This window comes from Chenopodium album, chromosome 16 (assembly GCF_948465745.1).
Source record: "Chenopodium album chromosome 16, dcCheAlbu1.1, whole genome shotgun sequence".
Lineage (NCBI taxonomy): Eukaryota > Viridiplantae > Streptophyta > Magnoliopsida > Caryophyllales > Amaranthaceae > Chenopodium > Chenopodium album.
In genome coordinates this window covers 16936976-16956489 of record NC_137849.1, presented here as the reverse complement: position 1 = coordinate 16956489, position 19514 = coordinate 16936976, and the positions used below count along the sequence as shown (strand labels likewise).

Here is a 19514-nt window from a genome sequence, read left to right as displayed (position 1 = left end):
ACGAATTATGGACGAAGAAACCTCCCAGGTTGTCTTTTCTCAAGATTTGGGGATACGAAGCATATGTCAAGAAATTAATTTCTGACAAACTTCACCCCAAATCTGACAAGGTCTTCTTTGTGGGCTACCCAAAAGAAACCAAAGGGTATTACTTCTACAACAAATCCGAGAACAAAGTGTTTGTTCCTCGTGATGGTGTCTTTTTGGAGAAGGAACACCTTTCCAAAATGACAAGTGGGAGGAATATCGAACTCGATGAAGTTCGAGAGGACGAGCAACAAGATCAAATTGACAGTCAAAGTGCTCAAACAGCATCAGTTGACGTTGGTCAAAATGTGAAAAGTTAAACCAACAATGCAAATGTTCAGTCCATTACCCTACGTAGGTCGCAGAGACCAAGGTCTCAACCTGATAGGTATCTTGGTGTTGTATTAACCGAGAATCAGGACATCCTAGTAGTGGATGGAGACGAACTGGCAACCTACAAGCAAGCGATGGCGAGCTCCGACTCTGCTAAATGGTCGCAAAGGCCAAGGTCTCAACCTGATAGGTATCTTGGTGTTGTATTCCATGTTTGAAAATCAAGTATGGGACTTGGTTAACTTACCCGAAGGTTACACACCTATCGGATGTAAGTGGATTTTCAAATTGAAAACCGACAAAGATGGAAATGTATTCATTTACAACGCTAGACTGGTTGCAAAAGGTTACAGGAAAATTCACGGCGTTAATTATGATGAAACCTTTTCTCCTGTCACAATGCTTAAATCCGTTCGGATCATCCTAGCGATTGCTGCATATTACAATTATGAAATATGGCAAATGGACGTCAAAATCGCCTTCCTCAATGGAATTTCGGAAGAAACTGTGTAAATGACACAGCCTGAAGGTTTTGTCGACCAAAACAATGTAGGGAAGGTATGCAAGCTTAGAAAGTCCATTTATGGGCTAAAGCAAGCTAGCAGGAGTTGGAATCTGCGATTCGATGAAGCCATCAGTAAGTTTGGTTTTATCAAGAATTCAGGTGAGTCTTGTGTTTACAAGAAGATTAGTGGGAGTGACATCGTCTTCCTATTCTTATATGTCGATGACATATTGCTCATTGGAAATAGCATTCCGATGCTAGAGTCTGTAAAGGCCTGGCTTGGAAAATGTTTTTCAATGAAAGACTTAGGAGAGGCTCAGTATATATTAGGTATCAAGATCTACAGGGATAGATCTAAAAGGATGATTGGATTGAGCCAAAGTACTTAATTGATAAGGTACTGGCTCGGTTTAACATGGAGGAGGCAAGAGAGGCCACCTTCCCATGTCACATGGCATAATCCTAAGCAAGAAGCAGTGTCCAAAGACACCTGATGAGCGAGAAAGGATGAATCAGATTCCATATGCTTCTCTTATTGGATCAATCATGTATGCCATGATATGTACTAGGCAAGATGTATAGTATGCCTTGAGTACTACGAGCCGATACCAATCAGACCCAAGAGAGGCGCATTTGTAATACCCCGTATTTTTATACGTATTTTATTTTAAATAAGTATTTTGTGAAGTATTTAAATAATTCGAAATGAATTATTTATGGCATTTTAATTATTTATTTTAAATAAGTTTGGAAATAAGGAAAGTTTTGCTTAATTAATTATTCCAGTAAGTTGAGATTATTTTAGGAAAGTTTTATAAAAAGGAAAATTTTATAAAAGTTAAGTTTTATCAGGAAAAGGATTAGTAAGGATAGAAAGGGAAATTAAGGTTAGAAGGGTTTCTAGAGAAAGGGGTATAAATATTCAACACATGGGCAAATTAAACTTTGCCTAGAGTGAAGAATACCCAAGGTAAATTTCTCTCCCTTCTCCTTTATTTTCTTTTTCTTTCTTTCCCCTTCCCCTTTTGTTTTGCACGGCCAACACCACCACCACGCACCACCGGCCACCACCACAGCCACCGTCACAAGCGCCAGCAGCCACAGCGGTAGTAGCCCAGCCGCGGTGCCGTGGTGGCTGCTCCTTGCGGCTGTCGAACAAAAAGAAAATTATTCTTTTTTTTAATTCTTTTGTTTTAATCCTAAATCTAATTATTAATTATGGGTTTTGTGATGATTTTATGATGATTGATTATAAGTATGATGCAAATTAATTTTCAGATGTTAATTTTAATTAAAAATCCCCAAATTTGGAACCCTATATTTGTAAATAATTGATTATTGAAGGAATATGATTTAAGGTGGTTTAAATCTTTAATTTGAGGGTTTTAAAGTATATTTACAGAAAGTTTTTATGAATTAATATTGCTGGAAATTTTGTTAGTAAGCTAAAAATTAAGTTTCTTGAAGGAATTTTGACTACCCATTAATTGGGATTAAAGTAAGAGGTTTTAAATTAATTTTTAGCTTGTTTTAATTAAATTATGAGTGATTTAATAAGAGTATATATTGCTGGAAATTTGTGTGGAGTAGATTTTAATGCCATATTATAATTTTGGATTGTAGGAGACTTCCAAGTGAGTGATTTATGTTAGTCGTGGTGATTTTAAGATCGTATTCAAGGTACGTTCGCATATTTGGTATTTATTTGGTGATGTAGAAACATGCTAGGCTTTGAATAATTGATTCCAAATAGTATCATGATAGATTTTTATTGGAATTTATTATTTGGTTGATGTTGGTGATTCAAATATGAAGCATGAATTATTTGTGATGGATTATTGAATGGAAATAATTATTATGGCATGTTGTATATGAACCACACTTTTATTATTGGCATGATAGAGAACATGTTTAATTAAACTAAATGTTTAATTTGGTTTGGAATATTAAAAAGGAATTTTATTATGGTTCATATAATTTTTATTGATGCTATAAGCATGAGGAAAGAGCTATTTAGGAGTCTATGTACATGAGGAATAAATTATATTTTGGTGCCTTAGTGCACTTAAGGTGTTTCCAACACCGAGGGATAGGAATTTTGGCGCATTTTGCGTTTAAGGTGTCTTTGACATCGATGTAGATTTAAAAAGGGTTCAACATTAAATATTATGTGGTCACTAATTATTCAAGAATTAAATTAGAATGTTTAATTGTTTGAACAATTATAATATTTGATTGTGTCATGCTTTGAGAGTCATCACCAAGTTTAATAAAATGTAAATAACGTAAAGTGAAAGAGATTACGCACCAAAACTCTTAGAACGTATATACCTTGAGTATGAACATATGAGGGGAGTTATGCGACTTTATATTTGACCATAATTTCTACTGGGAGTACAGGACGCTGTATTTTCCTTTTATTATTATGCGCAGGAATTCCGCCACTTACGAGTGGTTCTTTTATAGTGGCACAGTTAAATCCCGTGTTAGTACCCCTTTATTGGGGCAGGTTAGGGGGAAACCCGTTTGATGCATAATCAATGCTAAATGAATCAATTAGTTATTTTAATTGAGAGTCATGTTGTATGTTGTATGCTTGTAAACAAGTGCAACGAGGTAAGTTGTGTGTCGATAGGTGATAGCATGTTAGTGCGTTTAATTACGCTTGTGTACTCAGCATTGTTGATTGTGTGTTTGTATGTTTGTTTGGCCTTATCTTTACCTTGGCCCTATGATGACCCATTTTTAATGGAGAGTAGTGGAAGCAAGTAGAGAGAAGCTTTTCAAGTGATGAAGCATATTCATGATGGGCATGAGTAAAGAGCGAATCATGCTAGTTTCCATAAGTTTATGATGTGTTTATTGCTTTAATTATTTTATTATATTATGATTATGAGACTAACGCAAAGGTTTTTTAAGTTAGTTTGGTTTGATAAGGGCCTACAATGGTTCCAAGTCGTAGGTTGACTTCGTTTTACTTCGGTTAGACTTTACTTTCGTTTGGTTGACTTTTTAAGTTGAATGGTTTTTGAATGTTTTTAAAGATAGTCTTCCGCTGTGTGTCTTTGATAGTTGCTTTAGCTGTTTTCACGGTGGCGGTAATGTCTTAGATTTTCCTATTTTTAGTTTTAAAAGAGCAAAACAGGTGTTTTAAAGGAAAGAAATTTCTAGGGTGTTACAACATTGGACTGCGGCCAATAATATCCTAAAGTACCTGAAAAAGAACAAGGATAAATTCCTGATATATGGTGGCTCAGATGAATTAGTTGTTGAAGGTTACACCGACGTAAGCTTCCAAACAAACAGAGACGATTTCAAATCGCAATCAGGATATATATTCTGTCTAAATGGAGGAGCATTTAGTTAGAAGAGTGCTAAGCAAAGTACAACTGCAAATTCTACAACTGAAGCCAGATACTTGGCAGCTGCTGAAGCAGCTAAGGAAACAGTTTGGATTCGTAAGTTCATTGGTGAACTTGATGTTGTACCCTCCATCAAGGGTCCGATAGCCCTCTATTGTGACAACAATGGAGCTATTGCTCAAGCAGAGAGCCAAGGGAACATCAGAAGGTCAAACATGTCAAGCGGCGATTTCACATGATAAGGGAATGGAAGTCAGAGGATGATATCAGAATTTGTAAAGTTGGAACGGACGACAATGTAGCCAATCCACTTACTAAACCTCTGCCTCAAGTGAAGCACAACAAGCATGTTGAGGCAATGGGAATCAGGCACGTTGGTGATTGGCTTTGATTTCCTTGTTTAATGTTTTAATTAACTTTGAACATTTTAATGTAAAACACTATGATGAACCATTCAAAATTTTGGAGTAATTTAATTTCATGCAATTTTATCACTCCGTTTTCTATTTAATTGTGGTTTAGGATTAAATATTGAGTCCATTCGATTCTGAGAATATTCAAAATAGGGTATCAAGACCAGTCTTGGATAAAGAAACACCTATTAAGTGAACATTGAATATTATAATCGAAAATTATCCCTAATTGAGGTCATTTAAATAATGGACGATTAATGACCACTTGAGATTAGTGTGTAGTTTGATTTATAGCACCGTTTCTTGTGCTACAAGGACATGATTGTCATAAATCATTTACACGAGTATTGGTTAAGAACCATACCGGATCGACCTATGAGAATACTTTAAGAGATTTAAAAATCGTCATAAATACACCTCTCATTATTACTATCGGAACCTCTTTCCTCGACCATGAGTATTGTGAGTTCTCTTGTTTGAGTACTAGTCCGCTTTGATGTTCGTCAAACGTCTGTCGTACATGGGGATTATAATGGCAACACTCGAGCGGCTAGGTCCTCTTAGTAAGAGAAGCTGACAATACAAGACTTGGAATGTCCTCCTATTAACCATAGGGAACATGTCTTTGATGTTTACAAGGCCTCTTGAAAAGCGAGACTATGAAAATGCATGGCCATGCTCAGATGGATTTTAAGAAATCATCTGCTTATTGACTTTCTAACTTGGATTTCGAGAAACACTTCTGGACGTAATAAGGATGACGAATAATCTTACCTTATAGTTCATGAAGGGACATTAACTGACATAGGAAATAGGCTATACACAAAAAGCGCACTTGTCCGGAAGGACAAGTGGGAGATTGATAGGAATGGCGTCCTTTAAACAAGTGTATTATTCCGATAGAGGGTTCGGAAATATTAGAAAGCTAATTATTCAGCGAGGTCAAGTGATCGGAATGCCTAGTTGGAGGCCGCTTTCGATTAGTAATATTAATCTATAATTAATATTACAGCTTAATCTTGACTGAACCCTTCGGGTCACACCCAAGCAACTAACGATCCAACACGACAAATTATTTCGGAAGGAATTAATGAGTCGCTCGAGTTTTATGAACATTGACGTCGGATATCGAGCTAAGAGCGTCGAGACCGAGCGTCGCAAGTCGAGTCGAATGAATAAAAGACGAGATGGTAAAAATCAATTAATTAATCAAAAATTACCAAAATACCCTAGCATCGGAATGCCCCAAGCAAACCGAGTGCTAGGGGCAAATGGTGCTAGCACGCCAATGCTAGCAAGCATGCTAGCGCGCGCAGCAGCTAGCAGCACTAGCGTGCTAACACTGCTAGCAGCAAGCCACGGCCAGTAGCTCGCAAGTGTGCGTAGCTTGCTAGGCCGAGGAATCGACCAACCCGCACACATAAGTGCACGAGCAGGCCCAGCCGAGCACAAGGCCGCCACGAGGGTGCGCCTTGGTGCCCAAGGCTGGGCCCCACGAGGCGCCGTGTGTGTGGCTCCGGTTGGGCATGTGTGTGGCGGTTGGGGATGCTTGGGGGGCAAGGCTTTGGTCCCCCCCCCCCCTTGTGGACCTCACCTACCCTCTCCCTCCTTATTGCCACTTATTGATTAATTATTGCTTTGCTATTTTTCTTTTGTTTTTGAATTAAAAATAAAATTGAAAAATGATTTTTACCAACTCTCCCACATTGATGGGAGAGTGGAATGTTTTCTTGGAATTCTCTATAAATACCCATCTATTGGGACTTGAGAATCCCACTTGAGTTGGAATTCAAAAAGGCATCTCCATAATAGTGAGAAAACCTTTAAGTTCACATAAAACTCGAGTAGTTGTTTTTGGTCCGAACTCGGCTAAACTCCGAGTTAGAGACCGTTCGGGTTGTTGTTGCGGGTGGACTATCGTTGGAGGTTTACGCGCTTGCGAGACTCGGCTTTCGAAGTAAGAGCTCTTTGGAGCGAGCGGAGCACACATCGAGGGTAAGATGGACTTTTCACTTTATCTTGTTATTTATGTCTTTTAGTTATATTAATTGTGAGCGGGTCTTGGGGTCGGGTTTTGTTTTGCAAAAAGTCAGACTTTTCGAAAACCAACATAAATAAGCAGGATTCAAAAGTAAAATGGAGTAAAATTAGACTATACCAATTCCTTCTTGTAGGTGGTCATGCTCTTTTCATAATCAGCCTTCCTCTTCTCTCCTTTATGGATGTAAGGAGCCTTCTTTTGTAACCAATAACAAACAATAATTAGTTCGATAATTTTGAATCGCATACAAAAGTAAACCCAGCAGAGAATAATTAAGATCAAACTTATAACATCAGTCGATGATTTTCACTTCTCACCACTAGCTTTCCCAATTTAAATATAAAATCAAATTCCATCAAATGACAAACCAATAAAATCAAATAGTTCAAAAGGCAGATTGTAAATTTAAGACTCACAGCATCAACAGAATTGTGTGCTTATGCTTGTGTATCACTCTAAAGTCTAAACTCCTCCCTATAATTCACAATCAACAAGTCAATATCAAGAAAACATGGCATATTTCCATAATCAAACAACAGAACAACCGAAAAATGAGCGAACATTAGAGTTATACATAAAAACAAAGAAGGGACTTGGAGGCCTCTTTGGCTTGGTAGGGTCCTTTGTTGGCTTCCCCTTCTTAGCTGCGGCTCCTTTCTTCACAAAAAGCCTACAAATTAAACTTAAAACTCAATTATGGCTTTAATTGAGTAAACAAACAATGTAACAGACACATTACATAAAGATCTCAGATCTAGAAAGCAAAAAATGCCAAAAAAATTACACATCCTTAATCTCCAGGCTAATAACCAACACAATTATGCTTAAAATTATAAATATAAAACAAAACAAATTCAACGCACATCTGAATACCGATACATCGACGTAAATGTCATATAAAAGCCTCAAAGTATGCTAAAAAACTATATACAAATCTATGTTTCTTTATTTCACACACCAAATAAGTTCTATTATCATTGCTAATAACATAAACTTTCTCACACGATTTCTTGCATCCTCTGGTAGATCAAACTACAAAAAATCGAGCCTTATCATCAATTTAATTGGCAACACAAAATGATTCAAGAAACTAAATTAGAATGAAATTAATAATAATTTAAATTTTAAAAAAAAAAAAAAAAAAAACCAAATAAAATTATGATAATTGAAACTAATTACAAAATTAGGAAAAGCACCAACTTGAGAGTAAACATGAGTGTTTGATCGACGGGAAATAGTGAAGCTCATCCAAATGTTGTTGCTTCTTCATCCTCGATCTTTGGGCCAATTTGCGGTTTGAAAGCATCCATTTACGCTTTCGTTCACCCATATTCGCGTATCACCGACAGCGATTGCTGCATCATAATCACACATAATTTCTCCTAAATTCAGAAAATCGATTGTTTTCCTCTAAATTCAAACACAAAAGAGGCTTTCATTTGGGGGAAATCAAAAATTAGGGCTAGGGTTTGATGGAATCTAAAAATTTAGAAAAAAAAATACACCTAAATCTATGAAATTGAAACAATTACTTCATGAGAAACGTACCTGCAATTGTTAGACAAGAGAAGGTTCAGATTGTATTTCACTGCTACTGCTCCATTTTTTGCAATGAGAGTTATGCCTAGAGAAATGTTAAATGGAGGTAAGGAGAGATGAACGAAGAGGAAGTGATCAAAGGAGAGAGAAAGCAGCACCTCCAGAATTGAATGGTGGAGCAGGAAATGTGAAAAAAGCACTGTTTACAAGCATAAGTGGAAGCCAAATCACTATAAAATTGCACCATTTACAAGGGTAAAAAAGGCATAACACTATTCATTTTCAATAGTGATTTGCAACTTCTGTTTATAAGCTATAGTAGGTAGTGTTCTCATCTTTCATAAAAGGGGTTTTGATATAGGTTTGTTGTGTTGCTTTGAATAAGCCTGGGGGAGTTGGTATTTTTGTTTGAGTTTTGGTGATAACTTAATTATGGTGTTGAGGTGATAACAATTAGGTATACCACCAACTTTCAAATTTTAGCCTACCTTTACCCTTTGCCCATACATTACAACCCTTTAAAGACCGTTAGACCCTAATTATTGAGTCGCTAGTCGATGGAGGGAGATATAAGTCAAGCTTATGGAGCGAATTTGCATAGTCAAAATGTCGGGTAGCCTTGAATTCTTTTCTTTTTTGGTTCCTTCGAGACATCATGAGATGCTCACTTGAGGTGAATTTGAAATTAGTAGGGAGAACTCAGTAAGATTGGTTGGGACGAAAGGTGAATTGTTGTGTCTTGTTAGTTCTCTACTCTTAGAAATTATTATGTTCAATCAACCCTGAGTATATTGAAGCATGCACCCCTTTACTTGTTTAGAATGATTTGCATCCATTTGTGCTTGATCATTTGCAAAAGTCCATTCATGAGCATTTGTTTTCTTTCTTTATCTTTTTTATTTCATTTTCATTCTTTGCCTTGTTTTGTCATTAGTTATATGGGTCAAACTCTTTGGAAATCCTTATGAAAGCATTACTCGTCCTCTAGGGCAATCTAGGGGTGTAAATGGCTTGTTACTAGCTAAAAGGTAACCGTGATTCCTACGTTAGTGAGTTGGTGTATATTCTTTTCTTTATTTTGCTTGAATAAGTTCATCTTTTTCCTTTGCTTGCTTTTGTTTTGCTCGAGGACGAGCCAAAGTTTAATCTGGGGGAATTTGATGAATGTCATTTATGGCACTCATATAGTAGTGTTTAAGGTTGTTTTTACCTTCTTTTTATAGCTTTCTTTCCTAATGATTGCTTCTAATACTTGTGTACATTTTTCCATTATTTTCTTTATTCTTGGTTATTTCGTGTTTTCATTCACTTTTGTAGTTATTTTCGTGTTTTCTCTTTTACTTGTTCTATCATCTTTGTTTTTAGGTCTAAGGCAAAGCTTAGGATCGTTCACGATGATTTTCCATGTTGGAAGAGAATTTTGGTGCAAGTCTTAGCTTGCGGATATCTCATGAACTAAGTAATGGCTAACTCTAAGTTTTAGTGGCTACACTCTCATGTTGCGATGAATTTTTGGTGTTGAACCCACTATAAAATGCATTTTGAATCTACCATGTATCATGGGTATCATGAGGGGCGCGCTCACTCATCATACATTGCATGCACCAAAGAAGTGTCATGCTCCAGGCAGTGCGGGCGCGACTACCAGGCCAGTAACGTGGGTGCGCAGGGCATGGCTTCGTGGGCGCGCCACAAAGGGTCGTTGTTCTGTACCCAGTTTATCGCAGGCGTGCTGATTGTGGAGAGGGTGTTCCCGACTAGGTCTATTTCGGGATATTTGCCTTGTTCTTTTTGTATTTAATTATACTATAAATATCTTTTTCCTCTTATTTTTGGTAACTAGATTTTATGTGTTGCATTTGTGACTTGATTAGCAGGTTTTTAGAGAGAGATTAGGCTAATTAGAGAGAGAAACTAAAGGAAAAAAAATGTAGTTTCCAACTTTTGATCTTCATTTCAATTCAATTCAAGCTCAATTTATTTTGATTATCAAGTTTGTAAGATTTTTCTAATTCTTATTTTCATTTCTTTGCATACTTCTTATTTTCATTTCTTTGCACTTTAATTTTGTTGTTGATGCAATTTCAAATTTATTTTAATTGTTTGATTTTGATTTAGCTTGAATGATTTAGTTTTGATTACAATTGCAATTATGATGATGATGATGATTAGCTTAGCTTTGTTTCTTCAATTCAATATGCTTAGTGAGTAGTTTGTTTAGCTAGCTACGGTGAAGGGGAAGCACGCATGATTGGTAGATTATTGTTGTTTAGTTGGGGATTTTGATTGATTAATGGTTGTGATTAAATTGATTAATGGAATTTTTTCATTCATAGTGGAGACGTAGTTTGACGATTAGGAGGTAGCCTTTCGATTTCTTTCGACAGCAATTGCCATTAGTCCTTGCAATGTTTGGTTGATTCGATTAACCCCAATTTAGCATATCTATCATGAATGTATGTGGATCCTAATTTCTAATGTTTTGATATTTGATTTAATCTAGAATTCTTCTTTGTTTGCGTAGCTTTAGCTAAAACCCTAATCATACTCCCTTTCTTCAAAATAGCTTAACATTGGACCCTAGCAATCGACTCCCCTATTCCCTGTGGATCGACTCGGACTTACCCCTATACTAGTTGTGGGTTTGATTCTCCTTTGTTGACTTAGGTAAGCTAGTTAACGACCTAGTTTAAAAAAATAATGCAAAGTTCTTGTAGATGCAACTTTTGTTTGGGCTTTTTTGGGGCTCTTGTGGTGTTCTTGTAGATGCAACTTAGCTCTCTTTGTAAGTTGTTTTCTTCTCCTTTTGGTAATAAAAATTTATTTGCATAAAAAAAAATAATGCAAAGTTGAGATTATTTTGCACGGATGAGGAAAGTTTAAAATTATTCTAGATAATTACTCCTCATTTGAGATTATAGATTGATAAGATTGTTTTGAACAGTCAGTAAAAATGTGGGATTATTAATTTTAGGATTTTTAAGAAAATAACACAACAAAAAAAACCCAAAATTTGATTATAACACCACAAAAAAAAAAAAAAAAAAAAAAAAAAAAAAAAAACTTATACTATATCACCACATAAAAATCCAAAAAATTGATTTCACCATCATTTAACGGATTTTTGGATGGAATTCGTTAGTGGGGCCCATAATTGACACGTGTCAATAGCTTATTGGTTTAAAAATTAAATTAATAAAAAGAAAAAAATATTAGGAAAAAAAAGGCCAATCCCCTAACCAAGCTAGCCCCACCACCGGCGCCACCTTGCCTCAGTTGCCGACACCTTATCCCAGGCCGCCGGCACCCCTCTCCCCCACTAAAACCGACGAAACTAACCCACCACCAAATATTGTCTTCCCCCTCCCCGAAAAACCACCCCACGTCGCCGAACTGCTACCACTAAATCCCGAAAATCACCCTACGCCACCGAACTCCTACTAGTAACATCACGCCACCGCCACCTACCTCAGCGACATCACCACCATCGTCGCTGAACTCCTCTCCTCTACCTAGAGCCAGCGTCCAAACCTCAACCTACACCAACTAAAAAACTACCCTACTCCTCTCACCCTCACCTAAACCCACACCCGTACCCAAAAACCGAATCGAATTAGGGCTGCGGCTGGGTACGGTGTTTTAGGGTTAGGGTGGTGCGTCGTTCAGGTAGTCGGCTGGCCTGGTTTCGTCGGTCGAGGGTGGTCGGCTTGGGGAGCCAACAGCGGCGAGTGGGGGCAAGGGGGAACCGATGTCGGTGGTGAGTGTGGTGGCTTGGTTAGGATTTTAGGATTTTTCTTTTTTTTTTTTTATCCAATAGACAACTAACACGAGTATAGTGTGGGGCTCATTAACAATTTTTGGATGGCGTTAGTAAGTGGAGGTAAAATCTTTTTTTTTTTTTTTGGTTTTTTTTATGTTATTATAATAAAAGTTTTAAATTTTGTGGTATTATGATCAAATTTGTTCAATTTTATGGTTTTATTTTCTAAAAAAAAACAATGTATTATTATTTTGGAAAAATGAAAATAAATAATCCCACCTTTGCAGGGTCTGACAATAACAATCCCACCTTTTGATTATTACAAGGCAATCCCACCTTTGTATGTCATCTTCTTTTAACAGACCTTTTTACCTACAACTTGTTAAATAGGTTATTATGTTTTTTATTTTATTTTTTTTAAGCCACGCGTCGCTGAATAATCGGTCCAAATAAAAAAAAAATAAAAATAAATAAATAAAGTTAGAAACAAAACAGGTAAAAAAAGAAAAAGAAAAAACACACCACCCACCATGAAACTCTAACCCTAGCCCCACCAAAAATCGGTCGGCCACCGCCCTAATCCCCTAAAACGGCCGGCTAAAACCCATCAATACCAAAAACCACCCTACCGGCTACCGACCAAAACCCACCCTTGAAATCACCCCCCAACCCAAAACCCTACCCCCGAAACCATGCATAACCACCACAGGCCAAAGCCACAAGCCCACCTAGTCGCCGAATACCGTCGAAAACTCCATCCCAGCCTGAAAAATCCCACCCAACCTCCCTAACCGCCTTGAAAACCCCACCTAGCCACTGTAAACCCGCCAAAACCCCACCTAGCCGCCAAAAACCCCATCCAACCACTGAAAACCGCCAAATACTCCATCATCCCAACCTTGAAAAATCCCACCCAACCTCCCAAACCATCCCAAAAATCCCCACCCTAGCCTCAAAAACCCCCCTTAAACACATCCCTGATGCCGGCCGGCCATTTTCGGAGGTTAAGGAGGACGGTAGTCCGGTTTTTGGTGGTGGGTGGGGTAAGGGCTAGGGTTTCATAGTGGGGTTGGTGGATAAGGGTTTTTTCTTTCTAAATTTTTTTATTTATTTTTCTATATTTTTATTTTTTTTATTAAAAAATGAAATAAACCTATTAAATTTTAACACGTAGCATATAACCTATAAAAATCGGTCACTAACAAGTCAATGTCTATTAAAAGAAGATGACATGAAAAGGTAGGATTGCCTCGTAATAATAAAAAAATGCAATTGTTATTGTCATATCACGCAAAAATGAGATTATTTATTTCCATTTTCCTATAATTTTTTACTTTTTATTATTATTTTTTTTTTAACTTTGTCCATTTATTACAGCCGAAAAATTCAAATTTGAAGCTGAAGAAGGAAGCGTTACAACATCCAGATCGCCACGAACACAGCCATAACACCAGGAGATAGATTAGCTCCCTCCAGCCTCCTTACCTCTTTCAAATTATTCCCTTCCTCTTTCCATCTTTCATCTTCAACCTCTCGCTCTTTCTTCATTCTCTGCAATTCCAATTTCCATCCATTTTCATCACTTCTTCTCGATTCCAATTTGATCCGAAATTTCAAAAAATTCATGAATTCAATTTTCTGTTATACTTAGCTTCCTCTCGATTTTTCTAATCTGATTATTTTATGATTGATTGATTGATTGGAGAGTATGGCAACTACGCCGCCATTGAATAAGGTGGAGAGAGCTCACCAAATGTATCGTGAGGGACGTTACAGAGAAGCATTAGGGTTTTATTCCGATGCCGTCGTTGTTGCCAAGACTAAAGCGCAGAAGATCGCACTTCATAGTAATCGCGCTGCCTGCTTTCTTAAATTGCACGAATTTAAGATGGTTTGTTTCCTTCTTTCGTTGGTTTTATTTTCGTAAATGTTGAATTTCATGGTGAAAGTAGCTCTCAATATTGTCAATTTCTGATAATTACCTAATTATTTTTTGTTACAATTTTAATAATTATTTCTGATAATTACCTAATTATTCTGAGCTCTGAATATTGTGAATTTCACGATTTTATGGATTTTCATATGAGTAATACTTATTTTGTTTTAATTTAGAAATAGTTCCGAATTTTGTACTATAGTATTAAGTTTTTTTTTTTTTTAAATAAATAAATCTGAAGTTAGAACTGTAAATGATAGAAGTAATGCGGAGAAAATACATGGTGATCTTCGTGTAATTGCAATATTGTAAATACGTGCTCATTTTTTTTTAATGTTCATGAGCAAAACTGCTACTTGAAGTAATGGTTTTGGTGCTAAGTCACAACTTGAAGTAGCGATTTTGCCTTGAATAGTGAAAAAAAAAGGGGGAAACCAGAAGTAAAAAAATTGGTTTTCTACAAGATCAATGGTGGCGCCCTTGGTAATGTGAGAATTGATTTTCGAAAATATGAAAACGTAAGCATTGTGAGTTACCACTATTGATAACATTCTACTACCCCAAATGCAAGTATAGAAGCAATTAAAGAATCAAACCACAAGGACTGTCTGACCACTATCACGCAAAACCGAAAACTGTAATCCTTGTATTCTGGGGTTTATGTTGTATGTTATAGAAGGTTCACCTTTATGTAGTCCAGTCATCCCGTGATTTTTATGGTTGTCATTTGAATGATTTCCTCTGTGTATTTTTCTCCCTTTTTTAAACTTTAGAAGCAAAGGGCATACTGTATGTATGAAAACTGCTGTTAAACAGCAAATCTGTTATTTTGTAGCTGTGTTACATTACACTGTATGTGTAATTTTGTAACAAAATGAATTTGAATGAAAATTAAGGCGAAAGTATATCTTGATACATAAGCACTTTAAAGCTGATCAACTAAATTGCAAGATCTGCCCCCTATTAGTTTGTGTATGGACAATGGTGAGTAGTCTGAGTATCATATTATTAATCTGTTGCAGATAATGTATCTTCAACTTTTTTCTCATGTGAAATCAATCTATGTATTCAAAAGAAATTTTTTTGCTACAAGGGGGAGGGGTAACTTTGATCTGACTCCAGGTCTATGTTCTGGAAGGCTGGAGCAAGATGCATAAGAGCCACTGCCTTTAATGTGGAAATTGAATTCCCTTTACAGAATTTAGCTGAAAGAATTCTTTGATTGATATAATGATGGGAGATCATACTTATGTTTATTTTATTATATTTCTGATGTTTTAGGCAGCTGATGAATGTACATCTGTTCTTGAGCTCGATCATAAGCACACTGGAGCATTAATGTTGCGTGCTCAAACTTTGGTCACTCTGAAGGAGTATCAGTCAGCACTTTTTGATGTGAATCGGCTCCTTGAGTTAAATCCCTCATCCGAAGTATATCTTAACCTTCAAGTTCGTTTAAAAACACAATTGGTATGTCCTCATGTCTTTAGCAAGTGTCAGAATCTAATATTTGTGTGTCGTCCGTCCTCCAGCTCGCTCCCCCCCCCCCCCCCCCAATATGATTAATAGGTATGTTTTGAATACCCATTCTGCATTTTACTGAATCAAACAGCCGATGGTCATTTTTGCTGCTGAATAACTGATAAATGTTTGTGCTGGTGGTGTAAGAGAAATTGAAAATTAATAGTGATTGGGATGTTGTTCCAACTGGCATCCATAATATTGTATTGGGTGTATAATGATTTCGAACATAGATTATTGCTTAACCTCCTAGGTATGAGATATTTGCGATTCAATATATTATGGAGAGTGACATCTAGATATAAATTATGCGATAAACTTGAGAATATCCAAGTTTATGGTACTGATGCAAGTTATGTGCTATTGCAATTTAAAGATTTGTTTCAGAAACTGTCTCAAATTACCAAAACTTTTTGGGGTTTCTGATCAATTAGGGTCGAATATCAGATTGGTATAAAAATTGACTTCTTTGGCAGTTTGGTATAAATAGAGAAAAAGCTTTGGCCATTTTAAGGTAAAAATTATGCTGGGCATCATGTAGGCCTTTATTCTCTTGGAATGATGAGTCATGAGTGTGCTTGTCTGTACCATTATTTTATTTTTCCTTGTTTCCCTGGTATGGTTCATTCCTTCCTCCTCTTCTCCTGTTCCCTCTTACCCCTCATATCGTGCTACTCCTCATGGAGTACAAATTTGTACATTTGACCTGGAGGGGGGAAGAGGGGGGGGGGGGGGGGGGGGTTGTTATATTTTCGATTTTTGGAATCTCTGTCTAAGCATTTAGAAGGATGAACCAATTTCATTGACAACGTGGACTTTATTTCATATGTTAGATTAAGAATGAAAGTATTAAGCATCTGAGATTCTTGTTTTAAAATACATGGAAATTAAATTTCCCCTGTTTCTATTATGGATCCCATCTTTATATTCATTGACTATTGCTGTTGCAGTTCTGAAATTTTGAAAGCACTTTATACCCTGGTTTTGAAAGTGATGGTCTGGACTGAGAGTGAGACTTTTAATTATATGACTGATAAATATTCCTATGCTATTTTTCTGTTTGCATCTTGTGTTTTTCCTTCCCTCTATGTTCAGCTCCCCAATTTTCTGAGCAATATGTTTCTTTATATCTTATTTTACTTTGAATCCTGCACTAACAAGAGTTTATTAGTAGCTGTAAAAACATAGGAAGGACTAAATCTATAAAACAGGGAAAAATTAGAGGAAAGGGAAAAGGAGGAGAAAGGAGGGAAAATGGTTAATAATGGGAACAGCTCCCTCTTGACTAAAAATGAGGGATCAAATATCTTCCAGCATTTTTTTTTTATAAGTGGCCTAATCTTGTAATATGGCTGATAGTTCTGCCGAGGAAAGAGGGGGGGGGGGGGGGGGGGGGGGGGTTCTTCATTAGTAGCCATATACATTTGCACATTCTCATTGGAGCAAATTATTTTAAAAATCTCATGAATAGCATTGAAATTATAAGTTTTCTTTAATATGGTAATATTTAAGTAATTCTCACACAATCACCATCGCCCACCTTCAGCACCCTACCTTACCCCCTAAAACACCTTGCCACCCCACCCCCTCTCCCTAAGCACCCAACCGCCCCTCCCCCCTCCCCTTAAACACCCAGCCGCCCCTTTCTTCCCTTCAAACCACCCATTTCGACCGGGTAGGGGTTTGTGATGGCAGCGGTGGTGAGGTTGAGGGTACATTGTTGTGGTAGTAAGAGTGTTAATTTATTAACCAAGGTTAATCACTAGAGGTTAATTATATCATAATTATTATAATAAAGCTAGATTAGCGAAAGATTGTAGCTTCTATGCTATTTAAGAGATTTATGAAATAAAATTGCTACCAATGAGAATGAGCAAATGTATATGGCTACCGAGAGAAAACCCTTTTTTTTTTTTTCTTTTGGTAATTTTTCCTTCAGATCTAGAAGGTAGTCTAAGCTTATGGATCTGTTGTCAATATATCACCTCTTGGCACTCTATTGAAAATGGGTATTGGGCCAATTTTTTGGGTAATTTTCCCTTAAGATTTTGAAGGCACTCTATGCTTATTGATCTGTTGTAAATACAACACCTCTTGCTATAGATCACTTATTTTGATTTGTACAAATGGGATCCACTTTTAACAATTCAGCTCACCTCTTGGCACTCTATTGAAAATGGGTATTGGGCCAATTTTTTGGGTAATTTTCCCTTCAGATTTTGAAGGCAGTCTATGCTTATGGATCTGTTGTAAATACAACTCCTCTTGCTTCAGATCACTTATTTTGATTTGTACAAATGGGATCCACTTTTAACAATTCAGCTCACCTCTTGGCACTCTATTGAAAATGGGTATTGGGCCAATTTTTTGGGTAATTTTCCCTTCAGATTTTGAAGGCAGTCTATGCTTATGGATCTGTTGTAAATACAACTCCTCTTGCTTCAGATCACTTATTTTGATTTGTACAAATGGGATCCACTTTTAACAAATCGGCAATTCGCTTAGCAATTCTTAAGAAGCAATTCATTAATTTGGATATATTTTAAACTAAAGAGACCATTTATTTTCTCAACTTCGCCTAATATAATATTAATCACTCATGTATTCAGTATTCTATGCCTTGCTTTTCATATTATTTCACATTACTCATTTTTCTTTGAAACCTTGCTTTATTATAAGGTAAAGTACTAAAGTTTATTTTACATGAAAGCTTTTCTAAATTGATCTATTCGACAAAGTGACAGCAAACATTGTTTATGATTCTTTTAACCAAAAGGAATCACAAAGACAAATCTTTTGCTTGCTGTGTTGGTCTCTTTTTTTTTTTTTTTTTTTTTTTTTTTTTTTTTTTTTTTTTTTTTTTTTTTTTTTGTTTTGTTTTGTTTTGTTTTGTTAGTTATTAGCCTTTAATAGCAGAGGGTGGTGATTTCTTTTTATTCGCCTGCATGCTGCACACAGCTGTTGCTTTAGGTGCTTTCTCTTTGTGGACCTTATCTTTTACACTAAGCTGTTTTTGAGATGGTGTATTTTTTGCTCAAGGAAGTCACTTTCTCCAATACCTGAGGTTGATTCTGAACTTGAGGAAGATGATGAAGACATAAGTGAAGATTCATTGAAAAGCTCTGAACAAGAGGATGGAGAAAATAATGATGTGGAAGACTCAACAGGCATAGTTGAGAAACCTGAACCGAATGTCCACATATCTAATGGCATTAACCCTGAAAGCAATGGAAGCCGGAAAGCTGCTGATCCTCATTCGAAGGGATGGCAAACAATCCCAAAACCAAAGGGACATTCTAGACTTGACTATTCACGATGGGATTGCGTAGAAGATGGTTCAAGTGAAGACGAAGATGACGATGATGAAGAAATTCAGCCACAGTATAGGTTCCGTGTGAAAACTGTTGATGTCAGACCAGTTAAATGAATGTTCATAACTTCATACATATGTAGCAAAGGTATCTTGATAAACCTGGGGCTGCTACTCGTTTTATACAAGCATATGCTAAGAAAACCTGTGGTTGTCCAGATTCATGTGGGCACCCTAGCAACATGATTTGTGCAGAGTCGACTATCTGAGGCAAGCCATTGGTTCATCTTGGTGCCTGGTGATTAGGCTCCCTGCAGCTTGAATGTTTATAGTGCTGCTGCTCAAGTCCGCTACATACTAGCCACATTAATGTATGCAGAATGCAATGACTGAAAATGTTTGTGAAATGGCATTTCATTAGATGTGTATATGTTTTTTTGGTAATAGGACCGTTCCATTTGTAAATTACAAATACAAGATTTGTTACTTTTTTTGTAGAGATGATGACTTGTATATAAAAGAAATTCATTTATTTTCACCGTTAAGAACTAAGATAGTGCATTTTTTATAAAATTATGCTTACTTGGATAATTTTGTTAATGTCTTTGATTTGAGTGGGAACAAATGTGAAACAGGAGAGAAGGTGGTGTACTCCAGTGCAAAGAACAGAACAATAATATGACCTTTGGCTGATATTTCGAACATAACCCGTCTTACTTATTCTAGAATAACTAGCTTAGATCCCGTGCAACACACGGATTTAGCAG

At 36.6% G+C, this 19514-nt stretch overlaps 1 protein-coding gene across 1 annotated transcript; it reads left to right on the top strand.

Annotated features, from left to right (window-relative positions):
* The first annotated feature begins 12859 nt into the window (after positions 1-12859).
* On the top strand, positions 12860-19299 carry LOC145584966 (uncharacterized). Its single transcript, XM_081641746.1, has 3 exons — positions 12860-13871; positions 15198-15386; positions 18481-19299. Exons 1-3 carry the CDS (start codon positions 13689-13691, stop codon positions 18862-18864), a joined length of 756 nt encoding a protein of 251 aa, XP_081497872.1. The 5' UTR covers positions 12860-13688; the 3' UTR covers positions 18865-19299.
* Positions 19300-19514: the final 215 nt, after the last annotated feature.

Bases quoted from the DNA above. Each gene is read 5' to 3' on its own strand.
- LOC145584966 (XM_081641746.1), top strand. From the start codon at position 13,689: ATGGCAACTACGCCGCCATTGAATAAGGTGGAGAGAGCTCACCAAATG. The intron at 13,872-15,197 runs GTTTGTTTCCTT...CTGATGTTTTAG, and splicing joins AATTGCACGAATTTAAGATG to GCAGCTGATGAATGTACATC. The intron at 15,387-18,480 runs GTATGTCCTCAT...TGCTCAAGGAAG, and splicing joins TTCGTTTAAAAACACAATTG to TCACTTTCTCCAATACCTGA.